Here is a 24221-nt window from a genome sequence, read left to right on the forward strand (position 1 = left end):
AAGCTTATGATACAACATGGCGTTTCGGAATTCTAAGAGACCTCTCCCACCTTGGCGTGCGCGGCAGAATGTTTCACATAATCGAAAGTTACCTGTCAAACCGGAAATTCCGTGTCCTAGTGGGCAGCGTTCTTTCCCAAACATTGTTCCAGAAAACAGGCGTGCCGCAAGGTGGTTTACTTAGCTGCACACTTTTTCTCATCAAAATGAATTCCTTGCGCTTGTCCATCCCTCGCAATATGTTTTATTGTACATATGTCGATGACGTCCAGCTTGGCTTTAGATCTTGCAATCTGGCAATGTGTGAGCGGCAGGTTCCGTTAGGTTTAAACAAGGTCTCCAAATGGGCAGAGGATAACGGATTCCGACTGAACCCACAAAAAAGCACATGTGGACGTCCAGCTTGGCTTTAGATCTTGCAATCTGGCAATGTGTGAGCGGCAGGTTCAGTTAGGTTTAAACAAGGTCTCCAAATGGGCAGAGGATAACGGATTCTGACTGAACCCACAAGAAAGCACATGTGTCTTGTTCTCCCGAAAGAGAGGCATGCACTCAGAACCTGACATTGAACTGAACGGTCAAGGTCTGTCTGTCAATGCGGAGCATAACTGCTTAGGCTTAACCTTGGACAACTGTCACGGGTCCCGTTAATTCAGGAGGCGATTGCCGGGCTAATTCCAAGGGCCGAAGTATCGGCCCCCCGAACCGCACCACGAAAGCGTGGACAATTTAGAAGCGTTCCTATTTGGCGCGCCAGCGGACGCCGGCTGTGGCCCAAAGAACAAGTCAGAGCCGAGAGTTGATAAACAAAACAAAGTTATATTCTCAATAATGGCAGATCCAAAACAATACGCAAGTATGCACACTCCACAATAGTTGAGTAAAATATGTCACCAATCAAACAACGTATTACACAGTAAAATCAGCCACACTCGAAACAACGAACACAGACAACAATACGCACTACAATGCAGTCGCATGCATTGAACAACCAAGATACTTAAAAGACTAAAGAGATAAAAAACCTATTCAGTCCAAAGTTCTTGGAACAAAAGTCTGGATGATACTCTTCCGAGAATCACTCACTCAAAGTCCAGTGTTGTTGTCGTTCCGCTGCCCCCGAAGTATCTCTTCCAGGAAACCTCGCCGAAGTTTCTCTTCCTGGAAACCTCGCGTCTTCAATTGGCCACTCTCCAAGCTTCAAACTTCTTCGCCGGAAATACGTCGGCTTCACACATGTAGCTGTTGCCACGCGTCTTCGCTCGATAGCGGTAAACACACACTCTTGCCTGTAGCTTGAGTCGTCACCCCTCAGGTGGAAATCGTCTTCTCCTGCTTTGTCTCTACGGACAATACCTTCGCCGACTACACGGCGGAATCCCTACGCGCTCTGGCGCTAACTTCCGTCTTCTCCTCCCGAAGTTTCTCTTCCAGGAAACCTCACGTCTTCTCCTGATCTCTCACCTCGGCTGCTCCATTAAATACCTTCCGCGCGAGATTCCAGAAAGTTCTCGTCATTTCGTCGGCGCGATACGCAGCGAAGGCTGGGGAGAGGGCGAGACGGTTCGAATGCCGTCCGCGACGGATGACTCAACCCGACATCACCCCGCCCCTTTCCATCTAGAACATTCGAGTGCTTGCTCGGTTGCCGTTGTGGGGTGAGGAGGTTCGTCGGCGAACCTATGCTTCCGAGAGGGGAGGGTCGCGTGCCCGGGGAGTCCTTGGATGCTTGTTTTCTCTTTTTTTTTCCGTTGACTTCGCCGCGTCTCTCCCGCGCGTTATCGCAAGAATTTGGCGGCGCGCCCATTTTGAGCGCTCGTTTTGTGACAACAACAAGTTGTGAGCTTCGTACCGCACATCAAGTATCTAAAAACAAAATGTTTAAAAGCCATGAATGTTTTAAAAGTGTTGTTACGTACTACATGGGGTAGTAACAGGCGATGTTTATGAATCTGTATAGAAGCCTCATTCGCACCCGCTTAGATTATGGGGCCGTTGTTTATCAGTCTGCGACTCAAAGTGCTTTGAAGATGCTGGACCCCGTGCACCATTTGAGCATCCGCCTTTCTACGGGTGCTTTTCGCACCAGCCCCGTAGAAAGCCTTTACATTGAGTCAAATGAGTGGTCGCTTCATCTACAGAGAACTTACATGTCCTTTGTATATTTCCTTAAGGTGAAAGCAGACAAGAAGCGCCTCTCATACTCTACTATTAATGATTTGTCAAGCTCCATTCTGTTTCAAAACAGGCCTTCGATGAGGCAGCCCTTCTCAGTTCGCCTGAAGGGTCTATCTGAGGAAACTGGAGTGTCACTTGAACACAGTTTAATGGCTCCTGTAGCATAGTCGCCACCGTGGCAGTGGCAGACTATAGACTGCGATGTGTCTTTTCTAGAAGTTACAAGACATGCGCCTATTGCCCATATCCGAACATACCGTAATTACTCAAATCTAACGTGCACTTTTTTTCCGGTTAAGCGAGTTCATAAATCGCATGCACGTTAGAATCGAGTACGAAAAAAAATGAATACGGTCATTCTATTGCCATCGGTATTTTCAAAATGGTCGCCCCCTACGAGCGTTGGCCATTTCTGCCTATGTGTTTCCCATGTGCGGCACTTCGTGCGTGTGCTGAGGAGTTCGTCATCTTGTAGTGCATTAGCATCGACGGCATGGAAGGGCCGACTCCGAAAACTCGAGTGCACCACGATGCCGCTTTTAAAAGGGAAGTCATCGCGTGTGCAGAAACGGACGGAAATCAATTCGCATTGCGGTCGTTTGGAGTTTTTGAAACGTGCGTGCGGGACTGGCGGAAACAAAAGCAGAAGATTGGCGACAGCAAAGCTTCATGCAAAGGCTTCAGTGGACCACAGCAGGGTCGGTTTCCGCAAATTGAAGAGCTGCTCGGCGAGTATGTGCTTGAGCAGCGAGCGGCACAGCGGCCCGTGATGACAGAACTGCTTCAAGTGCGGGCTATGCAGTTAGCCTTAGAAAAAAGTCTAATGCGGAGCCAGTTTGAAGCGAGCAGGTGCTGGCTAACTAACTTTACGAAGAGGAAAGGCTTTTCCCTCCGAAAGTGAACGGGCATATGCGAAAAATTCTGCGGAAGAGTACGATGAAAAGCTTCACAGTTTTCACAGGTTCGTCCTAAACTTGCGGCACAACAACGGCTACCTGCTTGGGCAAATTGGGAATGCCGATCAGGCGCCTCTTTACTTCGATATGCCTGGCAGCGCAACCGTCAAGAAGAAGGGGGCGAAGCAAGTTCGCGTGCTGTTGTTGGTTCACGGTAAAACTACAGTGACGGCAATGCTCTGTTACACGTCAGATGGGCACAAGCTTCCCCCTGTACCTCATATTTAAATGGAAGACGCTCCCGAAAGGAGTAGTTTTTTCGAATGGTGTGATCGTGCGGGCCGGCGAGAAAAATGGATGCGCGTTGCAATTGATGTCTTAATTTTTTTTTTCGTCGTGGAAGTCGGGTGCACGTTACAATTGAGGGCGCGGTAGAATCGAGTAAATACGGTACTTCCTGGAACTTTAACACAAATACACCTGTCCTGAGTTCTTTACAGATGCCTCCAAGTCTAACTCCTCAGTGTCCTACGCTGCTGTCGGCTCATCCTTTTCGGATGCTGGCCCTCTACATCCAGGCACAAGTATCTTCACAGCGGAAGCTTATGCGATACTTGTGGCGGCTAAACACATCAAGCAATTACAAATACAAAAAGCAGTAATTTATACGGACTCCCTCAGTGTGGTAACAACGGCTCTGCACACTCTTAAAGAACTAAAAAACCCTGTCCTCGTCTCACTTAACTCCATTTTATGCACACTCTACACACTCAAACAACATGTAGTGTGCTGGGTGCCAGGGCACAGTGAGATCCAAGGCAACGTGAGGGCGGATTAGCTTGCTGCATCCGTCCACGAAAGCACTGCCACTACACCCGTATCAATCCCGGCCCGTGATCTTAAGCCGTCTCTCAAACGAAACCTCGGGGACTACTGGCAGAGCAAGTGGGATAGACACACACAAAACAAACTATACATTATTAAGCCACACCTTGGCCATTGGCTGCCAGTATCAAAATCGCGTCATACAGAAGTAATTCTAACGAGGCTCAGAATTGGACACACATACACGACACACATATTTTTTGTCCGGTGGTGATCCACCATTGTGTGACAGATGTGGTGAAGCATTAACGGTTCTCCACATGTTAATCCAGTGCAAACAGATAGAAACTCTAAGAAAACAACACTTTCCATTACCCTACCAACAACATATACCTTTACACCCTGCAATGTTCGTCGGTAGGAAACCACTTTTTAGTCATAAATTATTGTTAGCGTTTTTAAAAGAAATTCGTAGTTTTCATATCGTATACCCGGGCTTTCCGTAGCACGACCTCTCCAGAGAGGTTTTCGCTGTGGTGGCTACAAAATAAAGCACTTGTCTCACGGCCCTTGGAGGCAAGGATAACGAGTGAGGCACTTGTGCTAATGCCATGCATGTCCAATCGTTTTCTATTATCACCAACTTTTGTCATCTATTCACACCACACACCTTTCATGGCATGGTCATGGTTTTATTCTATGTTTTTACCCGCCTTACCGCGAGGAATTTTATGGCCCTTATACAGCCGCTTATCACAATCATTGTCTATATCTTTAGTAAGATGAACTGGCACTCTTTGGCCGTGAAATGGCCCTTGCGCCACAAAACATCAAACATCATCACCAGTTATCTTGGTCCCGCCGTGGGGATATAGTGGCTACTGTACTCACTCGGCTGCTGACCCACAGGTCGCGGGCTCGAATTGCGGATGCGGCGGCTGCATTTTTCGCTGGAGGCGAAAATGCTGTAGGCTCGTGTGCTCACATTAGGGTGCACGTTAAAGGACCCCAGTTGGTCAACATTTCCAACGCGCTCCACTACGGCGCCTCCTATTATCATATGCTGGTTTTGGGACGTTGAACCCCACATATCAATCAGTCAGTCCAGTTACCTTGCATTATGGGGCCCTAAAGCACTGGGAACATTGTCAGAAAACAGCGCCAGTCTGCAGTCTGAGCTTCTGTGAATGCGTCCGCCAAACACTATTGTGCCAGATAGAGCAGGCGCTTTAGAATATTTCAGCGGCACGAGCACTGCGTGACACTCCTGTTTCTATTCCCAGCACTTCTGGTAAGCCACTTACTCAGTTTTCTGAATATTCAGGAAAGTTGTTTAAAAATAAATAAATTTGGCAGAAAATTTAAGGTTATGATTCAACTTAATAGTTAATATTGGATACATATGAAAGCAGAGCACAAGTTAACTCAAATAAAATGACAATTAACTGTGTAATTAAGGAAGCCTGATTGAAAAAGCCGATACTTTGTTTTTTTTTGAGCAGCTGGGATCATTGTAGCAACTGGGGGAGCAGATCTCAGCCACGCACTTTTTCCTGCGTGACTTCTGACATTTGCACAATTGAACAATTGCAAATTTGCACAATTTAGTCATTTCAGTTAGTGAAAATATTTCATTCAATCTGAGATTCTTTGGCAGCGCATGAAATGCCGCCCTACCCCATACACCAAGGTGCACGAACCAGAGACCTAAGTCCAGGATGAGAATCCCCTGCAGTGTTTTTGTGTATGAGACAATAAAAAAATATATTGCTCTCATCTTTGCATTGTAATCTCAACTGTGTGGCCAACGAACCCAAATGTGCAGCAGGTGGGATTGTATTGACAGACTGTAGATACCTTTAGCTGAGCGTTGCTTGTGCTCAGCCCCTTGCAAACATAGTGTTCCGAGACAGTGCAAGGAACTGCGTACATGTTGCCCTTTGGATGAATGAGTCTTGCCAAGACGCGGCCAGCTTCGCTGCGAATTGACAGTGGAACAAAGTGGACGCACCTTCACGCTCCACTAAGTTGACTTCATAAGTCGAGCAAGACGTGCGTTCCATGTTGTGCCGCTTTCTTGACAGTTCTGTGCATGTGCACTGCAGTTCTTTCTAAGTCTACGTAAATCACTAGCATTTGCATGTATCACCAAGGCTGATCATAAATGCTCGGCTAAAGATGTCTTAAAGGAGCACTGACATCGTATTTCAAGATCGAGATGCGCCCATCATTCAATTCCTTGATATGCATAAATCTTAGCCAAATTTAAATGGCATCCGTCATGTGAAGGTTATTTCAATTCAATGTCAAACAGTGTAGAAAGGCTAAGGAGAAAAAACGGAAAATAGACTGCCCTGCGACATCGACATTAGTGCTACGTGTTCAGTGTGATACATTCCACAAATACCATCCTGAGTGACGATACGCTAGTAACAATGACGTTGACGGTCTGAGTGTGTTCGGAGCCGACTCTCGGCCATGCTCTCACTAATGGCTCTCCTTGCTCTGTTGAAACGTGCGTGCGACTTATTTGCGTTGTCGCATCGACTTATTTGCGTTGTGCTCCACTGCGTGTGAGTACGATCATTCAGAGCGAGAATACGTGCCAGAATGTCGGGGAACCGCTGAGAACCTACACGTCGAGGCGCGAAAAAAGCGGAAATTGCGTGGTGTTTCATGCCTTTTCAAGCCACGCACCTCAACGCAGCCAGTGGCTTGACTTCGTACACGCTGATGGACAGAAGGACTGGACACCTTGGAAGAACAGCCGCATTTGCTTGCTCCACTTTGCGCCGAGCTGCTTCAGGGTAAATCCTGTGTTGGCAAATGATTTGGGTTTCAATGACAGTACGAGGCCCCTTCTCAAGGCTGGGGCTACAGAGAGAGGGAAAAAACGAGTTGGCGCTACTTAACCTAGCTGGCGGAAAACGCATGGAGGGGCTTTACTCTACATCATCAGAGACACAGCTGGACTGACTGCACGTGCGCTCCTACCAGACGAAATTCCAGTGTGCATGACATCACCATTTTTTGTGAAAGCAGCATCAGCTGTGCAGCGGCTTCGACATGCCGCGAGGTATCGCTGACAGCACTACAATTTGGCGGGCTTTCGACCTATTTTGAACCACGTTCGATAGTTTGATATAACAATCAATATTATAGATATTCATTCATACCTCAGACGCGTTTTAGGTCGCGAATCGCTACTAGGGGGTGGATGGGTACTTGTTGGCACAAAAATTTTGACATGAGTACATTTGATCTTAGTGCTCCTTCAATGTTTTTCGCCACATGCGTTGTTGTGTAGGTACTGGGGCTGCCCATGGTGTTCCGCCATTTGCCCAGCACCAAAAACCTCAGCTAAAGGTAGTGACTGACTGATATGGCTAGTTGAAAGAGTGAGAGCGATAATGTTCCAAGGCCATGCCACACGGCCATAAATGTTGTCAGTGGCACACCACATTTTGCCATCAGGGCAGAAAAAACCTCAGTTTGGGGGCACACCCATGATACTATTCACCTGTCCCCTTTGCCCCTCTGTGAGGGTGAACATACCCAAACACATTCCCTGCCTATCTTTTACCTTCTGCTAATGGAATTATCTTGTTATGGTGGCACGAGTGTGTTTCTAAATAAAGAAAAAAGAATCCTGATGCCACTTTTGTTTGCCAAACTTCTCCTGTGTATGTTTTATAGTGCTCAAGACTACAACATAAGAGGAAACTGTCATCTCGTGTGGAAATTTATTTCGATACTTTAAATTAGACAAATTTTTGTGACAGGAGATTTACGAGACAAATTGCACAGTACGATCATTCCGCAATAACTAATAAAACTCTTCCATGGCCCCTTTAAAATGGTGCTGTGATAATGATGAAAAATACTATGTAATTCTCTAAGTTATGTACAGGGAAGGTGGGTAGCGATCTTTAAGGGACCGCCCCGTACAAACACTAGGTGGCCACCCCTTTACAGAAGTCCACTGGCGTCTGCTGCGGCCCGGGCACACACAACCAAGGCCCGTCGGGCCGTCAGGTCAGAGCAGCCAAGCAAGGCTGCCTCCCAGTGTTGCCAGGAAAGGTTGGGTAGAGGGGTGGTGTTGGGAGTTTTTTGAGGCAGCAGTATTATTTTCACCGGGCATTTCTTGTTTGTAACACAGATATTCATTTTCAGTGTTGCTGTAGTTCCTCCTTAACCAGATAATACATGGCTTTTGCAGGTGCCAGAACTGAGTATATCTGCCCACAAATGTGGTACTGCCATAGGAGTACCACTAGGCTTTCTTGTACATGTGCTGATGGAGGGTGTCACACATGCTTTTGCATATTGCCTAGGGCAATTCATCAATCAGTGAATCAATCAATTTCCTTGCAAGTGACTCTTTCACCGCTATGTCAAGTTAAAAAACGAGGCATAGAAGTTATGGGGAAGCATGAGATAAATTAAGTTTCAGACTTCGAGGTGCTTGCCGCCCATGCTATAAAACTTCACTGCAATTCCTCTTTGTAATGTGTGGCCTAACAGAATGATAAAGAAGATAGTTGTCTGTTATCTTGCCACTGTCTTGCCACTCCAGAGTTACTGTTGAGACTGGTGGTCTGCACGGGCCAGTGTAGAGATAGAGATTACACTTACCTACTATGGCACGCTTGTGCCGGTCTCTCTAGGGTTTAGATAAGACGATAATGTTTCACTGAGAAAGTACTGTCAACTATTTGAGAACTTTGAGCCGTTAAATGGGTCATCTCTGCTCACTGATGATACAAGCTGTTGTTCCTGCATAAATTTTTTCTTGTGCAGTTGAGTGAAGTGGTCATGAGACTTACATTTGTGGAAATACAATAACTTAAACATGGTCTTGTAATCATATGAGCATTAATCGTTCAAAGCATATTGAATTGTAGAAAATTAATGAGACCCAAGAAAACTGGACCAAGTCCTCTGCTATCATTGGTTTCAGCTTTTTTTCTTTCTCTTGCATATAATCGCGTATAGAAGTTTTTTATCAACCAATATATGGATTGATTGGTTGACTAGAAGATTTTTCTTTCTACTCCATGTGCACGTTGATGGTTGAAGTGCAGAAGCACAATGTCCTTCACAAACGAAGGAGACTTGGTTTGGGTGGCTTGTGTCTCGTCCTGTGCTGGTTGCCCCCCGGGAGGCGGTGCATACTTGTCGGGAACAGTTATCTTTGTGGCTGTCGGTTATCTCGCAATCATGTTTTGGTCCGCCTAGTGTTGGCACAGTGATGCAGGCAGGTAACAGCGACAGTTTTGGTAACAACTGTGCCACTGCCTTCTTGACAAAAGCGCACCGTCTCTATGCCAACTTAGCTGCCTCAACAGACAAGCCACTTGCTGGCATTCGTGTGGGAAGGTGAACTTGTATTGGCCTTCATTCACTGTTCAAGCGTTTAGAGGAATCTGTTTGGTTGAACAACAATAAAGGCACAAACCAAGGAGTGCCTGTAAGAGCTACATATCGGGCTGTTTGTGAGATGCATGCGTGAAATCGAAACTGTGCATGCATATGTACCGTAAAGATTGACCACGGACAACGCATATCATTTAGTCGCACATTAGTTTTGGCAGAATGCTATATGGTTTCTCGGTGATCTAATGTTTGGCTCGCGTGTTCTCGGGAGCCCTGACGACCGATCGGCAGCGTTTTCTGACCATGCTCAAAAAAGAGTTGCAGGGCACCTTTAATCTCTGTAGTTAACGCTGGTTTTGGTGTAATGTTATATGTATGTATTTTAGCCGCTTTTGCAGATGTTACTGAACGTGTAAATGTAAGTGCGATTCAATTTCACTTTGCTTGCATTTTTATAGGTCATTATAACTCTGCTTGTATTTGGGAGCATATTGTAGCTTCTGGCCTATACAATTTAAAAAAGAACAAAAAACACAGGTCTGCAATACATATATGTGTTCACACACACACTACATATACGTACACTACCCATGTGTACATTACACATGTTTATGCCTACTTAGGTACAGTACATGAAGTTGTGTGTTCAAAATGCGCACTTTAGCGAAGCGTGCATCATGGTCAGGTTACGTTCACAGTTTGATGGCTTTGCAGTTTGGACCATAAACTATTTATTCACAATGAGTTTGCAAACTTGATAATGAGTTTGCAAACTTAATAATTGCTATTGTAGACTCGTTTCGCAACCTTGCCTGAATTTCTTTTAAATATTATCCTGATCAGTTTTAAATTTGCTCCCCACTTGAGCACTCTATGCCTGAGTAACTCTCAAGTCAATTGGCCTTGAGTGACAGTCAGTTGAAAAGTGAGATGGATGGGTTGCTTATACGGCCCCGTCTTTACTTTTTCTGGCCCTCTGAGTGGTGAGCCCTTATCAAGTATACCATACTGTTTCGCTGTGGCAGCTATATGGAAATTGATGGGCCATCTGCGCATTAGCGGTGTGCCCATTGAATTGGTAGTGCCCATCCTTCCACGTCCTTGGCATTGTCTCTTTTGGGTCCAGAAAGGAAGCATCGTCCATAACGACAATTGATGTGAATAATGAAACTCAAAACATCTTTCCTGACACAATGGCTCTATTGAATGGTCCTGGTTGCCTTTGAGCTGTGTGGGCATTTTATTAAGGGCAGAGGGCTTGTTTCCTTTGGCTGAGTTGGAGGCTATGGGTTTGATTCCCGCCAGTTGTAGCTGATTTCTTATGAGGAGACGGGATCGAAATATACTAATGTGCATTTGACTTAAACGCATGGTGTGAAACTCCAGCAGTATTGAAATCATCTGCGAGCCATGCTATTATGGCATACGGGCATATCATACAGTCAGTGCACCTCTTTGGTATGTTGACATTTCTGATCTTAAATTTTGTGCTGATTTGAGATTGGTTTTGAGAGTTTTCACACTGTATGCATTCTTTGGCATCCCATAATTACATAAATAAAAGATTCAAATCTATTTTTGCATGCAAGTTTGAGTCTGTACGTGCACCTGATCTTCCACTAATAAGTATGCTGAAAAATTGCCTTCTGCAGCTATTGCTTAATAGTTGTTCCTTGTTGTTTCATTTTATCAGCATGATAACCTTTATGCTGCGATAATTTGTAGCACCTTATTAGACCAGTGAACTTTGAGTGAGAATTTAATTAAACTTCCTGTTATTTTCTTTTAAGGAGCCTCGAATGACTATATGATTGCATCAGCACAATGCAAGTTTGCATTCATTAAATTAACTGTGCCACATTGACAGATGAGCACAAACATGATGCAGTGGCATCATTTCTGCTCTTTTCAGGCTCGAAGTTGAGCCTGTTCTCTCGAGCGACACAGCGCTTCTCCATCTCCTCGTCGAGGATACCCGATCTCCGCTCCCCGCTTACAGGTAAGTCATGTCAATCTTAAGCATGTAGTGGGCCCATGACTGTGGTTTTCATTCTGTTTTTCTGTGTACGTAAGAAAAAAAAGCTCAAGTAGAATTTATTTTTGAAACTGTCAAAGTGATCCCCAAGTGTTTTACTGTAGTTAGGGGTGTCCCTGGAATGCTGTTTGCAGGTGGCATAGGCATGGCGTCTTTCACATTCTTTTTATCACTTGTCAGCCGTTTATCATCTCTGTAACTCTCATTGGCTTTCTGCGACCACAGAAATGTGTGTTTGGCATAAAAATTTTGCAGGAGTTTGAATTTTCTTTATGACCACAGTCATCCATCAGGGTTACTGAAATGCAAAAAGACGCATATCGTCAAAGAAGAAAGTTTATGTAATTTTTTTGTGTGTGTTAATCTGGTCCCGTGTTTCTTGACGAGCATGTGAGGAGATTTGCGTGCACAATGTTGCTACAGTTATATATGTGGCTGATGTTCTGATAATAAAGTTAGCTCCCATTGATGCTCTTTCTGTTCTGTCCTTAATTTGCTTCTTTGATAATGCACTTCTTTTTGTATTCCAGTAAACATGTACCAACTACCCTTAATACACTAAATAGATCTATCATCAACATATAATTCCTGTACCACCTCCTGAACTTACTTCAAATTTGTCTCTGGTCGTCGTTGAACTCTTTGGGAGATCGTCTTCACTGTGTTGAAGGCGAGCTGTGATTGCGCCTCTAAAATGCTCTCGCAGCGGGGGGGGGGGGGGGGGGGGGGGGGGAAGGGGGGGAAGTGCTTTGTGGTCGAACAAGGACTGGCAGAGTTTCGGAATTGGCGCTACGCCGGAAAGCAACGTGCGAGGCCACCGTCGCAATGTTTCTGCGCTGCGAGCGTATATCCTATTGTGTGAAATCGCATTAAGTCGCGGCACTATCTCCACAAATTGCGGCACGATCTAGTGCCCTTCGAAGATGTGGCTGAGGAGCTCTGCAGATTGTCGCGTCATCTGTAGGCAGGCGGACACAGTACTCGAGTGATACTCAACGTATTTCATGCGCTCATTCACTAAATGTGTGTAAGTGGAGGTTCGCCCGGGTCTGCGAGCCTCTGCGGTGTTAGTTGGCACGGGTAATGCGATTCCTGTGGCAAGTTTTGCAACCTTTGCGACCGGAAAGCTGAGGAGCGGTGCGTTTTCGGGGGAAAGAGAAAACGGTCGCGATGGCGCGAGAAAAATAAGCGTTGGAAGGAGAGTGCGTGGGGCTCCCTGGTAAAGCGAAGCTGGTCTCCTTCGTACTCTCTCGCGTGTCTGGGCACACCAGCGCCGCCGCCACTGACGCCGTGCCTGCTGCAGCGTTTTTGCTGCTGCTCCCTGCTTGCGGCCACCGCCGACGTTCGTTTATCCGCCGCTGTGTCCAGCCCGGAGTGGGCAACGTCGCCTGTGGTGGTGGTGTGGCGGTGGTCTTGGTCGGTGCCGAGTGATCTGGTGCGTGTGGTACTTGCTTCTATGTGATCATGCCACAGCGGTGATCTCGTTTTGCCCGTTCGCCGGAATCACGCTTCTGCAGAAGTGAGTCGACCCTCCTCGGCATTCCGCCGTCTGCTGGCGGCGTCCTCGGACGAGAGGTCTGCAACACCGCAACCGACGCCGAAGCCATGCAGAAACACGAGCAGCGGCTACACGAACCGAGAGACGAGGAGGTTGGACGACGAGTGTGAGGTGTCACTCTCGCTAGCGGCCCGATTTTTAACTATCCCGGCGCCGCGGCGTTTCTGTGATCGGGAGCCGCCGCTCGTATCTTTCAACCGCCGGCTGCTGGAACGGTGAACACTGCAGTGACATAGGTTGTAGCTCACCAAGCGACCTTTCTCGTTTATATCCCATCTCATCGGGTTTCGTGTGCAACCTGGCTACCCATGTTGGGATCGCCGAAATTGTGTGAATTCGGCGAGAACGAAAGCCGAGGCCCTGTTTTCTTTCCGTACTGCTTCGGATACGATGAGCGCCGTCATCGCTCCGATGTCCGGGCTGTGACGACCGATACGGAAGAAGCGCTGGCCGCCTCGTTTCCACGGTTCTAGTGTAACCAGGGTTTGTTTATCATCCGTTTGAAACCGGCGGTGCTGTGTTTCGACCCTCGGTTTTGGAAACACCTGCGTTTACCAGCTGGTCATCAACTTAGACTACTACTACCAACAACTACTGCTGCCCCGAGATGGTCGCGGTGCTTGTGTAAGCTCCACCGCCGTGTTGTGGCCATCGGGGAGTACTTTGAGGGTGACCGATTTCAAACGACGCCCGTCGACTAGTCGCCCTTAACCTCTTCAGACTTAAGGGGGGACGCGGCCCTTGAAAACCGAAAATCGCGAAAAAGTCGGTTTTTGAAAAACCACATTTTTGGGTTGTATGTCTCATAAACTACCTATTCTGTAATTATCAGCACCTAATTCAACCGCAAAGTGCAAAAAAATACTATTTTCGAGGCCGCCGCGGCGTCCAAAACAGGTGCAAATCCCGAAATCAAACCAAATTTCGCACGCGCGCCATTCCCGGACCATGCGGTCGTCCCGCGCCATCTTGGTGTTGTTTTGACCGTGAATTCTTTCCCTCTCGTTCGCCGCCTTGCAAAATGGCGTCGGTAGCACAGTTGAGACGCTATTGGCGTTTTCCCGCGATGCGATGCGGAGTGCTGATTGGCTAGAGCAGCGCATTCATATCTCGCGGGAGAAAGCGTGCCCGCCATTGGCTGCTGTGCAGCAGCGGGGGCGGTCGCTCCTCTCGATGGCGCGTCCAGCGCGCTCGCTTCGTTGTTGCTCTCTGCTCCGTCCGGCTCGACAGACGTCTGCTTATGAGCCGCTCTTCGCCTTGTGCTATCTTTTCGATCATTTTCTCTCGTTTTTTTTTTTTTTGCACTAGTTCTGTGCCTTTCGTCTTTGTTGTTGCGGGCAATGCCGGCAACGAAGCCGAAGTCAGTGCGGAAGTCCAGTGCGCGGAGGCGCGCTATGCGGCTTGTACGATCATCGAAATTCCGCTATTCTGTTGCGGGTGCCGACTGTGTAGATGCTTGCAGCGACGGAACTGTGTTGTCGGCTGTCGCCAGTCGAGAATCCGACACATCGAGTGTGGCTGGAGCCGCAAATGCACCGAGTGTTTCCGAGATCGCCGGGCTCGACATGTGCTCCGAATCGATGCCATCCAGTGTGACACCGAGTGTTTCTAATATCGCCGGACCCAGCACTTCGTCTGAATCGGTGCCATCGAGCGTGACACCGAGTGCTTCTGATATCGCCGGACCCAGCACTTCGTCTGAATCGGTGCCGCCATCAAGCGTGAGTGGACCGTCGCTTCATCTGCGGACGCGTTTCCTAACGAAGGAAGAAATCGATGCGAATGCGAAACGTCGTGACGCGCCGTTCGCGCTGAACTCGAGTCTACGCCGGCGACGCAGAAGAAATTTCAACCGATGCAGCCAACTCTTGCACCTGCAGTGACAAGTGAGGGCGAACATTTTTCGCTTGTTCAAATGAACATCTTTAACGTCGTGCTCAGCCGCACAGTGTGCAAAGAATGTTTGAAAGGTGCTATGACTGTCCGAGAGAGCACCAAGCTTGGACTTGCAACAAAACTTGAAGTCGTGTGCGCCTCTTGTGGCACCGTCGATAAATTATGGACATCACCCCGCAAAAAGGACACGCAGGCCTTCGATGTAAATGTCCGCGCCATAATGGCTATAAAGCAAATACGCAAGGGGCAAACAGCTCTTAATCACTTTTGGGCTGCCATGAACGTCTCTTACAGAGGTCTTCACCACAAGACGTTTCAAAAGCACTTGAAAGAGACGTTCAGGAAGCCAGAGGCCACCGCTTTGGAGAAGTTTTATGCTGATTCTGCCACAGCAGTGATCAAAACATATAAAGAAATGGACCCCAGCTTCTGCAAGGACATCACCGTAGTGTACGATGGCACATGGCATAAGCGGGGTCACACATCGGAGTGGGATCGGTAATTGACTTCTTTACAGGTCTCATCTTGGATGCTGTAGTTCTTTCAAACCACTGCCTTGGATGCCAAACAGGGGGCCCAAACCTGGAGATGCAGCATACGAAAGCTGGCAGAAGCACCACATTTGCCAGAAAAACACAGACGCAAAATCGGGAAGCATGGAAGTGGAGGCAGGCTTGACTCTCTTTGGGCGGTCTGTATCCAAGCATGGCCTGCAGTACACCACTCTTGTGTCCGACGGAGACAGCCGTACCTTCGCTGCCCTCACAGAAGAGAATGTGTACGGGCTAGTGCCAATTGTAAAAGAAGAATGTCTGAACCATGTTCAGAAAAGGATTGGAAGTGCTCTTCGAAACATTGTGCAGAAAAGTGATGAGCCACTGAGTGGGAAGGGGAAGCTGACTAAAGCCCTCATTGAAAAGCTGACAGGATATTATGGTTGGGCCCTGAGAAACACTTCAACTGACCTAACAGCCATGCAGCGTGCAGTGATGGCAACATATCACCACGTCACATCGACTGACCACGACCCTCACCATGAAGTTTGCCCACAGGGGGCTCAATTGTGGTGCCGCCATAGAGCTGCAGAGGCAAAGCGTGAGCCACAGCCAAAACATAAACACAGCCTACCGGACTATGTCGCTGCAGCTATGCTGCCCATCTACGAAAGACTGTCACAAAAGTCGCTTCTTCAGCGCTGCCTGGGAGCGAAGACGCAAAATGCATCAGAATCATTCCACTCCATTCTGTGGTCTCTGATGCCGAAGGAACAACACTCATCCTTGATCGCGGTAGAAACAGCACTGCATGAAGCAGTGCTGCGCTACAATGCTGGCTGCTGCAAAGCAACCCAAGTAATATCGGACTCCATTGGACTTCATCCAGGTCATCTGGCCATCCAGGGAGCTAGTGAAAAAGACGCTTTACGCCTAAAAAAGAATTCTAAAAGACACCAAGAGAAGATGGAGGCCAGGCAAAAAAGAGTGCGCCAGGACACTTCTAGCTACTGTGCTGGAGCTTTTTGAAGAAAACACGTGTTTTGAACTTTCTCGGCCTGTTTTCTCAGAACGGATTTTTTTTGCTAGTTGTGGTGCTGAGGAAAGCAAGAAGTAGAAAACCGTTCATCAGATTTGTGTGCCGTTTTTTTTATTCTGTTCCTGAATGACCTTGCAAGGGCGTAACAAGCTCCTTTTTTTGAAAATTGGTGCTGTTAATTTATAATAAACAATTAATTTTTGATGAATCTGGTCATTACTGGTCACATCAAATTCAAAGTTGCGTGAAAATTTTGGGGGGAGAAATTAAAAAAAAAAAACGGCTTTGTAGCGCCCTGGGATAGCTATCAAGGAATGACCACAATGAATTTCAGCTTTCTACTATGTCCTGGGATTTCTCACCACTCTTCCTCAGGCACCCAGGTGAAGCACTCAGTTAAACCTCAATAACTCTGGAACTAAGAAGCACAGCTTCGTGAAACTTAGCAGTTGTGCTAGTTTTATTGTAGTGAACAACCCCTGAAAGTTTCATCCAGATATCTTAAAAAATAAAAAAGTTCGGTCTCCAGGGTAGCCTCCCCCCTTAAGTGCCAATCACTGGCACGCGTATGCTCATGTCTACGTGTCAAAAGCGTGAAATACGCCTCTCGGTGTCGGCGTTGGAGGGGCATACGCGAGGAGGCGCGAGGGATCAAGCCGGGCTTGATATTTTTGTACGCGTACGCTACGTCACCACGCGTACAGCGGCGCCAACCAACCAGGAGCCGCGTGCCAACCAACCAAAGGCCGCGATGGCTCCAAATGCTGTGCCTAATGGCCGCCGCTTCGAAGGCACAGCCGAGTGCTGAAAGCAAGCATGGAAACTACTCCAAACGTTCCTGAATGACCGCTTCGTAATCTAGAACGACAACGAAACGACGAGCGACTGCGAGTGCTACCAGCGTGACGCGGTTTCGTGCCGAGTTCGAGCGACATTGACAAATCCAGCGAATGCCGGCCGGCTATGCTAGCGCCGGTCCCGTGTGCGATCGTCGGCCGAGCGAAAGGAGCATGTCGGTGTTCTTATGCTTTGATCTGTGACTTTCTGTGCTGAAAACGAGTGTAAACAGACTTCGGAGATTCGAAGGTTAGAGCGTGAGCCCTCGCCTACCGCGGAGGCAATTCAGATTGGTGTCATCTGCATCCAGCGTAGGCTTCTACCATCTAGTTCGTATGAACCAGCACATGCGAGGAACATCGGCTGAAAAAACTCTACGGTAGTTTCCGTCCCAACATAGACACCATATACGACGCCCAAAATATTGCGTAGTTCATGCGTAGGAGTTTTTATCTGCACTGTGTTTTCAACATCGGTATTCATCATCGCTGAAAGCGAATTTGCACTAAACAACACATTTCCGTGATGTGAAAACGCACGTACTTATAGAAGTGTATTTGCGGATTGTTCGACGCTGAAACATTCGTTGGCTTCGGTGCAAATCGTTTTCGTGTGTTGCCAAGCTAATAACAAGCGTGCATTGGTTGGTAGCAGTGAGATGTGACTTCGTGTCGGGTACCACCAACGCTGAAACATTCAGCTGTCAGCGGTCTCATTTCCATTCACGTACAAGACAGAAACTCGAGCGTGCGTTGCTGTGGTGATCGAAAAAGAAAGTTGCATGATAAAGTGCTGCTGGTATTGCCTGCTATTTCACTTCTCGCTTCTTCTGCTTCTCTGCCACGCTCAGTAGCACATACGTTGTTTGGAGGCATTCTAACACACACATTCTTAATTTATAGTTCATTCTGATACTCATAGCTATAGGCATACAATGGCGCTTCTCCGTCGTTTTACAGTTTACTATAACATAACGTGCGTTCTGTTTACAGCTGGACAGATGACTGAAAACCTTGTGAGAAGCACCTGATTTGAAATCGGCTGCACGATGACACGATTGTTGGAAGAGAAGATCACCACATGTATGCACAGAATGAATGAAGGTGCACTAGTATGATACTGCACTTCGTGTAGAAGAAATGCAAAAAGTACCTCATGTGACTTATGAGACCTTTCAGAGCTGTGCATGTATTTATCTGTTCCTCCAGACTGTAATGAGCTGAAGATATTATTCGATGGTTCCGAACATTGAATATTTGTATGTGTTTCCAAGGAGTCCTTCATTTCTGTTCAGTTTTTTAGTATATGCATTAACTTGGATTATATATATGCAGGCACTTAAGCATAGTTTAGTTCTGTTGGAAAACTTGCCAAAACTTCTGTACGGTGCTCTGATGCAATCTTATGATCGGTATCTGTCCCATCAAAAATTTTTGGCATGCTTTATTGCATTATAGGGTATTTTGACAATTGATGACATGTGAAAGCCACAATGCTTGGCTGTAAACTCAAAACCAACGTCTTTCTCATCAAAAAGTGTCAGATGCATTTTGTAGATGTTAAAGGATATTTAAGCTACCAGCAAAGTGCTGAAGTCTTCAACACAGCACTGATCCGCAATCACCATCTAGCTTAGAAGCCATTTCTAGAGCTCTCTAACATGTTCAAATAAAGTTATCAAACACTGGATTGATCTACGTGGTTAGATTCCTAATACCAGTGTGTCTGACTTTTTGGAGGCACTTGTATTATAATAATGTCCTATTTCTCTCATTTATTACAGGGGTGCACTCAAGGGTAGTGATATTTGTTTACCTTGGCACACTTAATGTGATATTACTGTTTAAATCCTTTCATTTTGTATATATGTACGCCACTTTTGCAGTAGCCTCACATTGAACTGCCGTATTTGAAAATAAATAAATATACCATCCGAAAGTGTTCAACGCAGTGCTCGATTCCAATCTGGTCACTAATATCTGTTGCATCATGATGTGTCGGGTGTGTTTTATTGCATTGGAGAACATTTTGGCTGTCTTCCATGAAGGGTTCAGTTACAGTATTATGACCGATATCTGTGACTTCATGAAGAGGTGGGCGTCATTTGTTGTTTTAGAGAAAACTTTGACTTAAGACAACTTTCGGAAGTCTTCAATTAAGGATTCAGTTCTAATATTATGACCGATATCTGTGACTTCATGAACAGTTGGGTGTCGTCTGTCGTTTTAGAGAACACTTTGAGTGAAGACAACGCCAAGAAGTCTTCCATTAAGGATTCAGTTCTAATATTATGACCAATATCTGTGACTTCATGAATAGTGGGGTGTCGTTTGTCGTTTTAGAGAATACTTTGACTAAAGACAACGTCCAGAAGTCTTGCATTAAGGTTTCAGTTCTAATATTATGACCGATATCTGTGAATTCTTGAACAGTTGGGTGTCATTTGTCGTTTTAGAGAATACGTTGACTAAAGACAACGCCCAGAAATCTTCCACACAGGGGCCAGTTGCAATTTTATGACCAATATCTGTCACATCATGAAGTGTCAGGCACAGTTGGTTGCATTAGAGCACATTTCCACTATGGAAAGTGCCCGAAGGCATTCTATGCAGTATTTAGTTCCTATCTTATGGCCAATATCAGTTGTATCAATAAGAACCAGGTGTGCTTTATTGCATTAGGGGATATTTCGAACACGCACATCAGCGGAAAGCCTGCTACTCTGGCCTCAATTGTAGTCTTATGACTGACCTAAATCTGTCGGATCATGAAGTTGCAGGCGTGATTATTAAGTTGACTGGTATAAAATATGTTGTGTAAATGTACTGAAGGTACCAGCATATGCAAGATATTGTTAGTAACTTTGGTAGTGCAGGTATAGAAACCCGGTGGTTTGTAAACGTGATCAGGAGGGGAGCCACACCTCATTCACCGCAGAGAGGAGGGGGGGGGGAGAGCTCAATTTCAACTCCATATATTAACATAATTAACATAATAGGGAGGGGGTGCTAAGTTAGCCCTGGGGAGGGTCACTGGGACAAACTTTTGCCCCCCCCCCCTTCCTTAACGAGAACCCTGCACACGCCTATGATAGACTTACAGTATGCTAGACGCGAATGTTCATTTGCGGGAGCGGCGCACGCACTGATGTTGATTTCTGGTGCATACCGCTGTAGTTACTTTGGGCACTGAAATGTCAATTACTTCTAAAATAGTCTAAACTGTGGTGGTTGAAGCACAATCAAGTTGTTAACGTGTTCTCATATCCTCTAAAACATACATTCCCGCTCCAGTTGAGAACGTGCCGTTTTTTGCTGAACTTGGACAGTTCTAAGCCAAAAGATCAAGCAACATTGTGCATCGGCCTTGGACGCGTGGGCGTCAACGCAGTCGACGCGTGCCAGTAGTTGCGCGCCCTTTTCTTCCACAGGTGCGACTAGACGCTTTTGACGCGTAGGCGCGTGCACACGCGTGCCAGTGGTTGGCACTTTACTGAAATTTGTTTTCGTTGTGCGCGCAACTGGCCATGGATATCAAGCTACTGCACAAGAGCAACACCTTCAGCAACTTCGGCAGCCACAAGCTCGGCAGCTGGTTTTCCACGTTCAGCATCGCCAGGCGGAAAAACGGATCCACGCTGAAGAATTCCAAGAGCTTGAGTGAGTTTGACGATCACTTGTTTCGTTCGCTTTGATTTATTGCAATTATCGATTCGTCTGACGATTTACGCGTTCTCGCGTTTGTACGCGGAAGAAACCGAGGTTTCTTGCGTGCGTACCGCATTTTTATTCTTCCAGTTTTTTTTCCAGAACTGAAACAAGCGAACAGTAATGATAGTGTCTTGGGAGTCGAACGTTCTATTCACGACTCTCTCTCGCGCGCGTCATTTTTGAAGATGCCCTTCTAACATCTGCTGGTAATTTACCGTTTCCTTTCTTTCTCCACTGTTGGTTATCAAGTTCCGTCGTACGAAGTGTTCCGTTCACTTCCCAGTCTGGTTTGCTGCAAATGTCAGCGTCTTTACTGTCCTTCTCTTTATTATTATTTCTTTTCTCGGCCAAGCGTCTTGTTCTTGGCGACAGTTGATGACATTTGTTGTTGGAGCTCGCCGTCGAGCTCCCAGTTTTAAATAAAAAGAAATCACAGCATATCCACAAAGTGAATGATGACAGTCGTGCGAAGCTCCGAAGGGTTTTATCGGTAAACCGTGAATCATCCACTGGCCGCACCGGTCCGTCCGTCCGTCCGTCTGTTTGTTCATCTAGTGAACAGTCCAAGTACCGTCATCTCGCATCGTTAAATCATATATTCGTTATACACAAGTACCGCCATCCAGCGGACATTCGAAGGATTAAAACGAGACGTGGCTACTACATACAAGAGATGCACGACGCACGCCTTATGGAGCTTCGCCCTTAATTGTTTCGTTCGATCTGCACCCCCTCCCACCCGAGTGACATTCAGAGAACAGACATTACGCGTTTCACTAAGAAAACTAAATAAAATACAAAGACAACCTAACGACCCTGCTATATATCGCGCACCAGTCGTGCTCTTAGCGAGGCAGAGAGAAGATACGGCCTCCCAGTCCTGTTGTCCTGTTTTGTGTATATATATATATATATATATATGTATATATATATATATATATATATATATATATATATATATATATATATATATATATATATATATATATATATAATGAGGGAAAGAAGTGTGTACCTAAGGGCTCGTTTTTCCGTGTTTTGACACAATAATAATGAGATCTAACAGACAATAATGCAAATGAATGTATAGGGGAAGTATTTAGAACCAATTTAATGTAAGTAAGAAGAAAGACAAGTGGGCGAAAAAATAACTTGCCGTGAGCAGGAATTGAACCTGTGACCTTCGAATAACGCATTCGATGCTCTACCACTGAGCTATCACGGCGGCTATCCCCCACAGCCACTTTATTGGGTTTATATATGAATTTTAACGTGGGTATGCGAGTGTGACGTGAGTGTCAGTCAGCGCCACTTGTAGCCATGGCGGCGAGTGTGGCACACTCTTTTATGAGCCTGTATGGGGTCACGTGGCACGTGAACTTATTGCGATATATATATATATATATATATATATATATATATATGTGACGTATGAAGCGATGATTGTTAGAAGCCGAGAAGGAAGAAGTGCAGAACAGAATAAACATGGTGTATGAGCCACGCCACGTCGCTCATTCATCGTAGCGTCACACGAGTCGACAGGATGAAGGCCTCCCAGCCACTTCATCAGTGTCTCATCATCAACGCAGTTCTACACAAGACGCCCTGACCATACATCGGCTACGGAATCATCTCCTAGCTGCACACAGCGACCAGCACCATGACAGAATCATCGACCGACCTTCCCATCCCCAAGTACACCGGAACAGCGGACGATGGACCTGTACAGGACTGGTTCGACCTGTTCGAGTTCCACGCTACCGCTGCATCTTGGTCGGAACAGGAGATAGTCACGAACTTCAGCGACTACGTCACCGGTGAGGCATTTAAGTTTTACCTCACCCACATATTCGACAACGACGAGTCTTGGCAAAAGATAAAAGAAGGAATGATCATTTGGTTTCAAGACTATAATGAAGATTCGATTAGCACACGCACTCTCAGCGCATTCAAACTCAGTCATCGCAGCCATAAGCAGCCTTCACGCATTCGAGCACAGAGCATGAATTTACAATTCCCGTCTGGTGAAGTTAGCCACATGCTCATGGAAAGACCACGCTGTCGTTTTCCCAACCTTCCACCTGGTTCCTCATCCGCGCAAATATCGCAAATGCTTAACTCTCCGCTGCATAAAAGAATTGAATCCACTATTGATGACTCACATGCATTGAATACTTCGTGCCACATGCGTAGTTTTCAAACTGACTTGGTATTCAGCTCAGCAGTTCCACGAAGACAGAAGCATTCACAATCAGCATCTTGTGAAGAAAAGTCTTTTGCAGAAGCGTCTGGTGTTCACCAATCCCAAGATCGAAGCGACGTCAATACAGTGCACGACCTCACTGCCAACACTGAAAACAAAAGCGTGGGTGCGACTTCCGATGACACAAGTACGCTTCAGGCAACGACCAACAACGAGCGGTTTTTGAATACAGAAGATTCAAGTGCGCGAAACACCCCACATTGTCTTGCGCCGAAAACAGCTGCATTGGTTGGCGTCGTAGAAACCTGCGAAGGGCTTGCTAAAAATCCGGGCACACCACAATCAATGTCACACCACAAGCAAGTCGACGAAACCAAGAAACGACAACGTCAACGTATACCTCAACACTGTCAACGACACAAGAAACTTCATCGAAACCACTCTTAAGGCTCGAAGAACATTGCGACAAGGCCCATCGTCCTAGATACATTATATACCAGAGATTGAAAATGCGCCTTCGATCAGAACATCTGCGACATTGCTGTAGAAAAATCTCCAATCGGCAGGAGCACAGGCAGCGCCCAATCGACCTCGATCAACTGACGCGCGAGCTGCCTGCACGGCCTGTGTATCACCCACGACGAGGCATTCGATGCCTACAATATCGGAACTGTCGATTCTGCAAGATGTTCGAACCTCGTTTGTTCTTCACAAGAATGTCGGCTGCGATTTCCGCTATCTCCACGTCCAAAGCATTCTTGTGTTATCCAGGACGCAACCATCAGCCTCGCCCACCAGAACTCCTGCGTTAACCGGACAGCTACACTCTTTCCTGAAGTTTTGCGAGTTTACGGAACACCACGGGGCCATGAAACCAATTGTGCATTTTGACATTTGTGACTTCTCAACCTCTCCTTGTGTACTTTTCCTTGTTCGTAATCCATGCCTTCATTCGGGGGGAGGGGGAATCGTGTGACGTATGAAGCGATGATTGGTAGAAGCCGAGAAGGAAGAAGTGTAGAACAGAATAAACATGGCGTATGAGCCACGCCACGTCGCTCATTCATCGTAGCGTCACATATATATATATATATATATATATATATATATATATATATATATATATATATATATATATTTCTAGCCTCCTATTTCAGGACAAAGCAAAAGCCTG

General features: G+C 46.4%; 1 protein-coding gene across 8 annotated transcripts in view; it reads left to right on the forward strand.

The window, feature by feature from the left end:
* The window catches only part of LOC142775592 (uncharacterized), a 217753-nt gene that overhangs the window by 11477 nt on the left and 182055 nt on the right, over positions 1-24221 (forward strand). For 3 of the 8 annotated variants that reach the window (XM_075877062.1, XM_075877061.1, XM_075877063.1), the window contains 3 exons: positions 11188-11274; positions 20673-20793; positions 22434-24107. In XM_075877062.1, coding sequence (XP_075733177.1) covers positions 11188-11274; positions 20673-20793; positions 22434-22665 — 440 coding nt within the window. In that variant the 3' untranslated portion in view covers positions 22666-24107. Of the gene's footprint in view, positions 1-11187; positions 11275-18126; positions 19073-20672; positions 20794-22433; positions 24108-24221 lie in introns of those variants that run through there. The other 5 variants (XM_075877065.1, XM_075877064.1, XR_012886804.1 and 2 more) reach the window with 4 other exon arrangements.

The sequence above is a fragment of the Rhipicephalus microplus genome, chromosome X, assembly GCF_043290135.1.
Source record: "Rhipicephalus microplus isolate Deutch F79 chromosome X, USDA_Rmic, whole genome shotgun sequence".
In the NCBI taxonomy this organism is placed as follows: domain Eukaryota; kingdom Metazoa; phylum Arthropoda; class Arachnida; order Ixodida; family Ixodidae; genus Rhipicephalus; species Rhipicephalus microplus.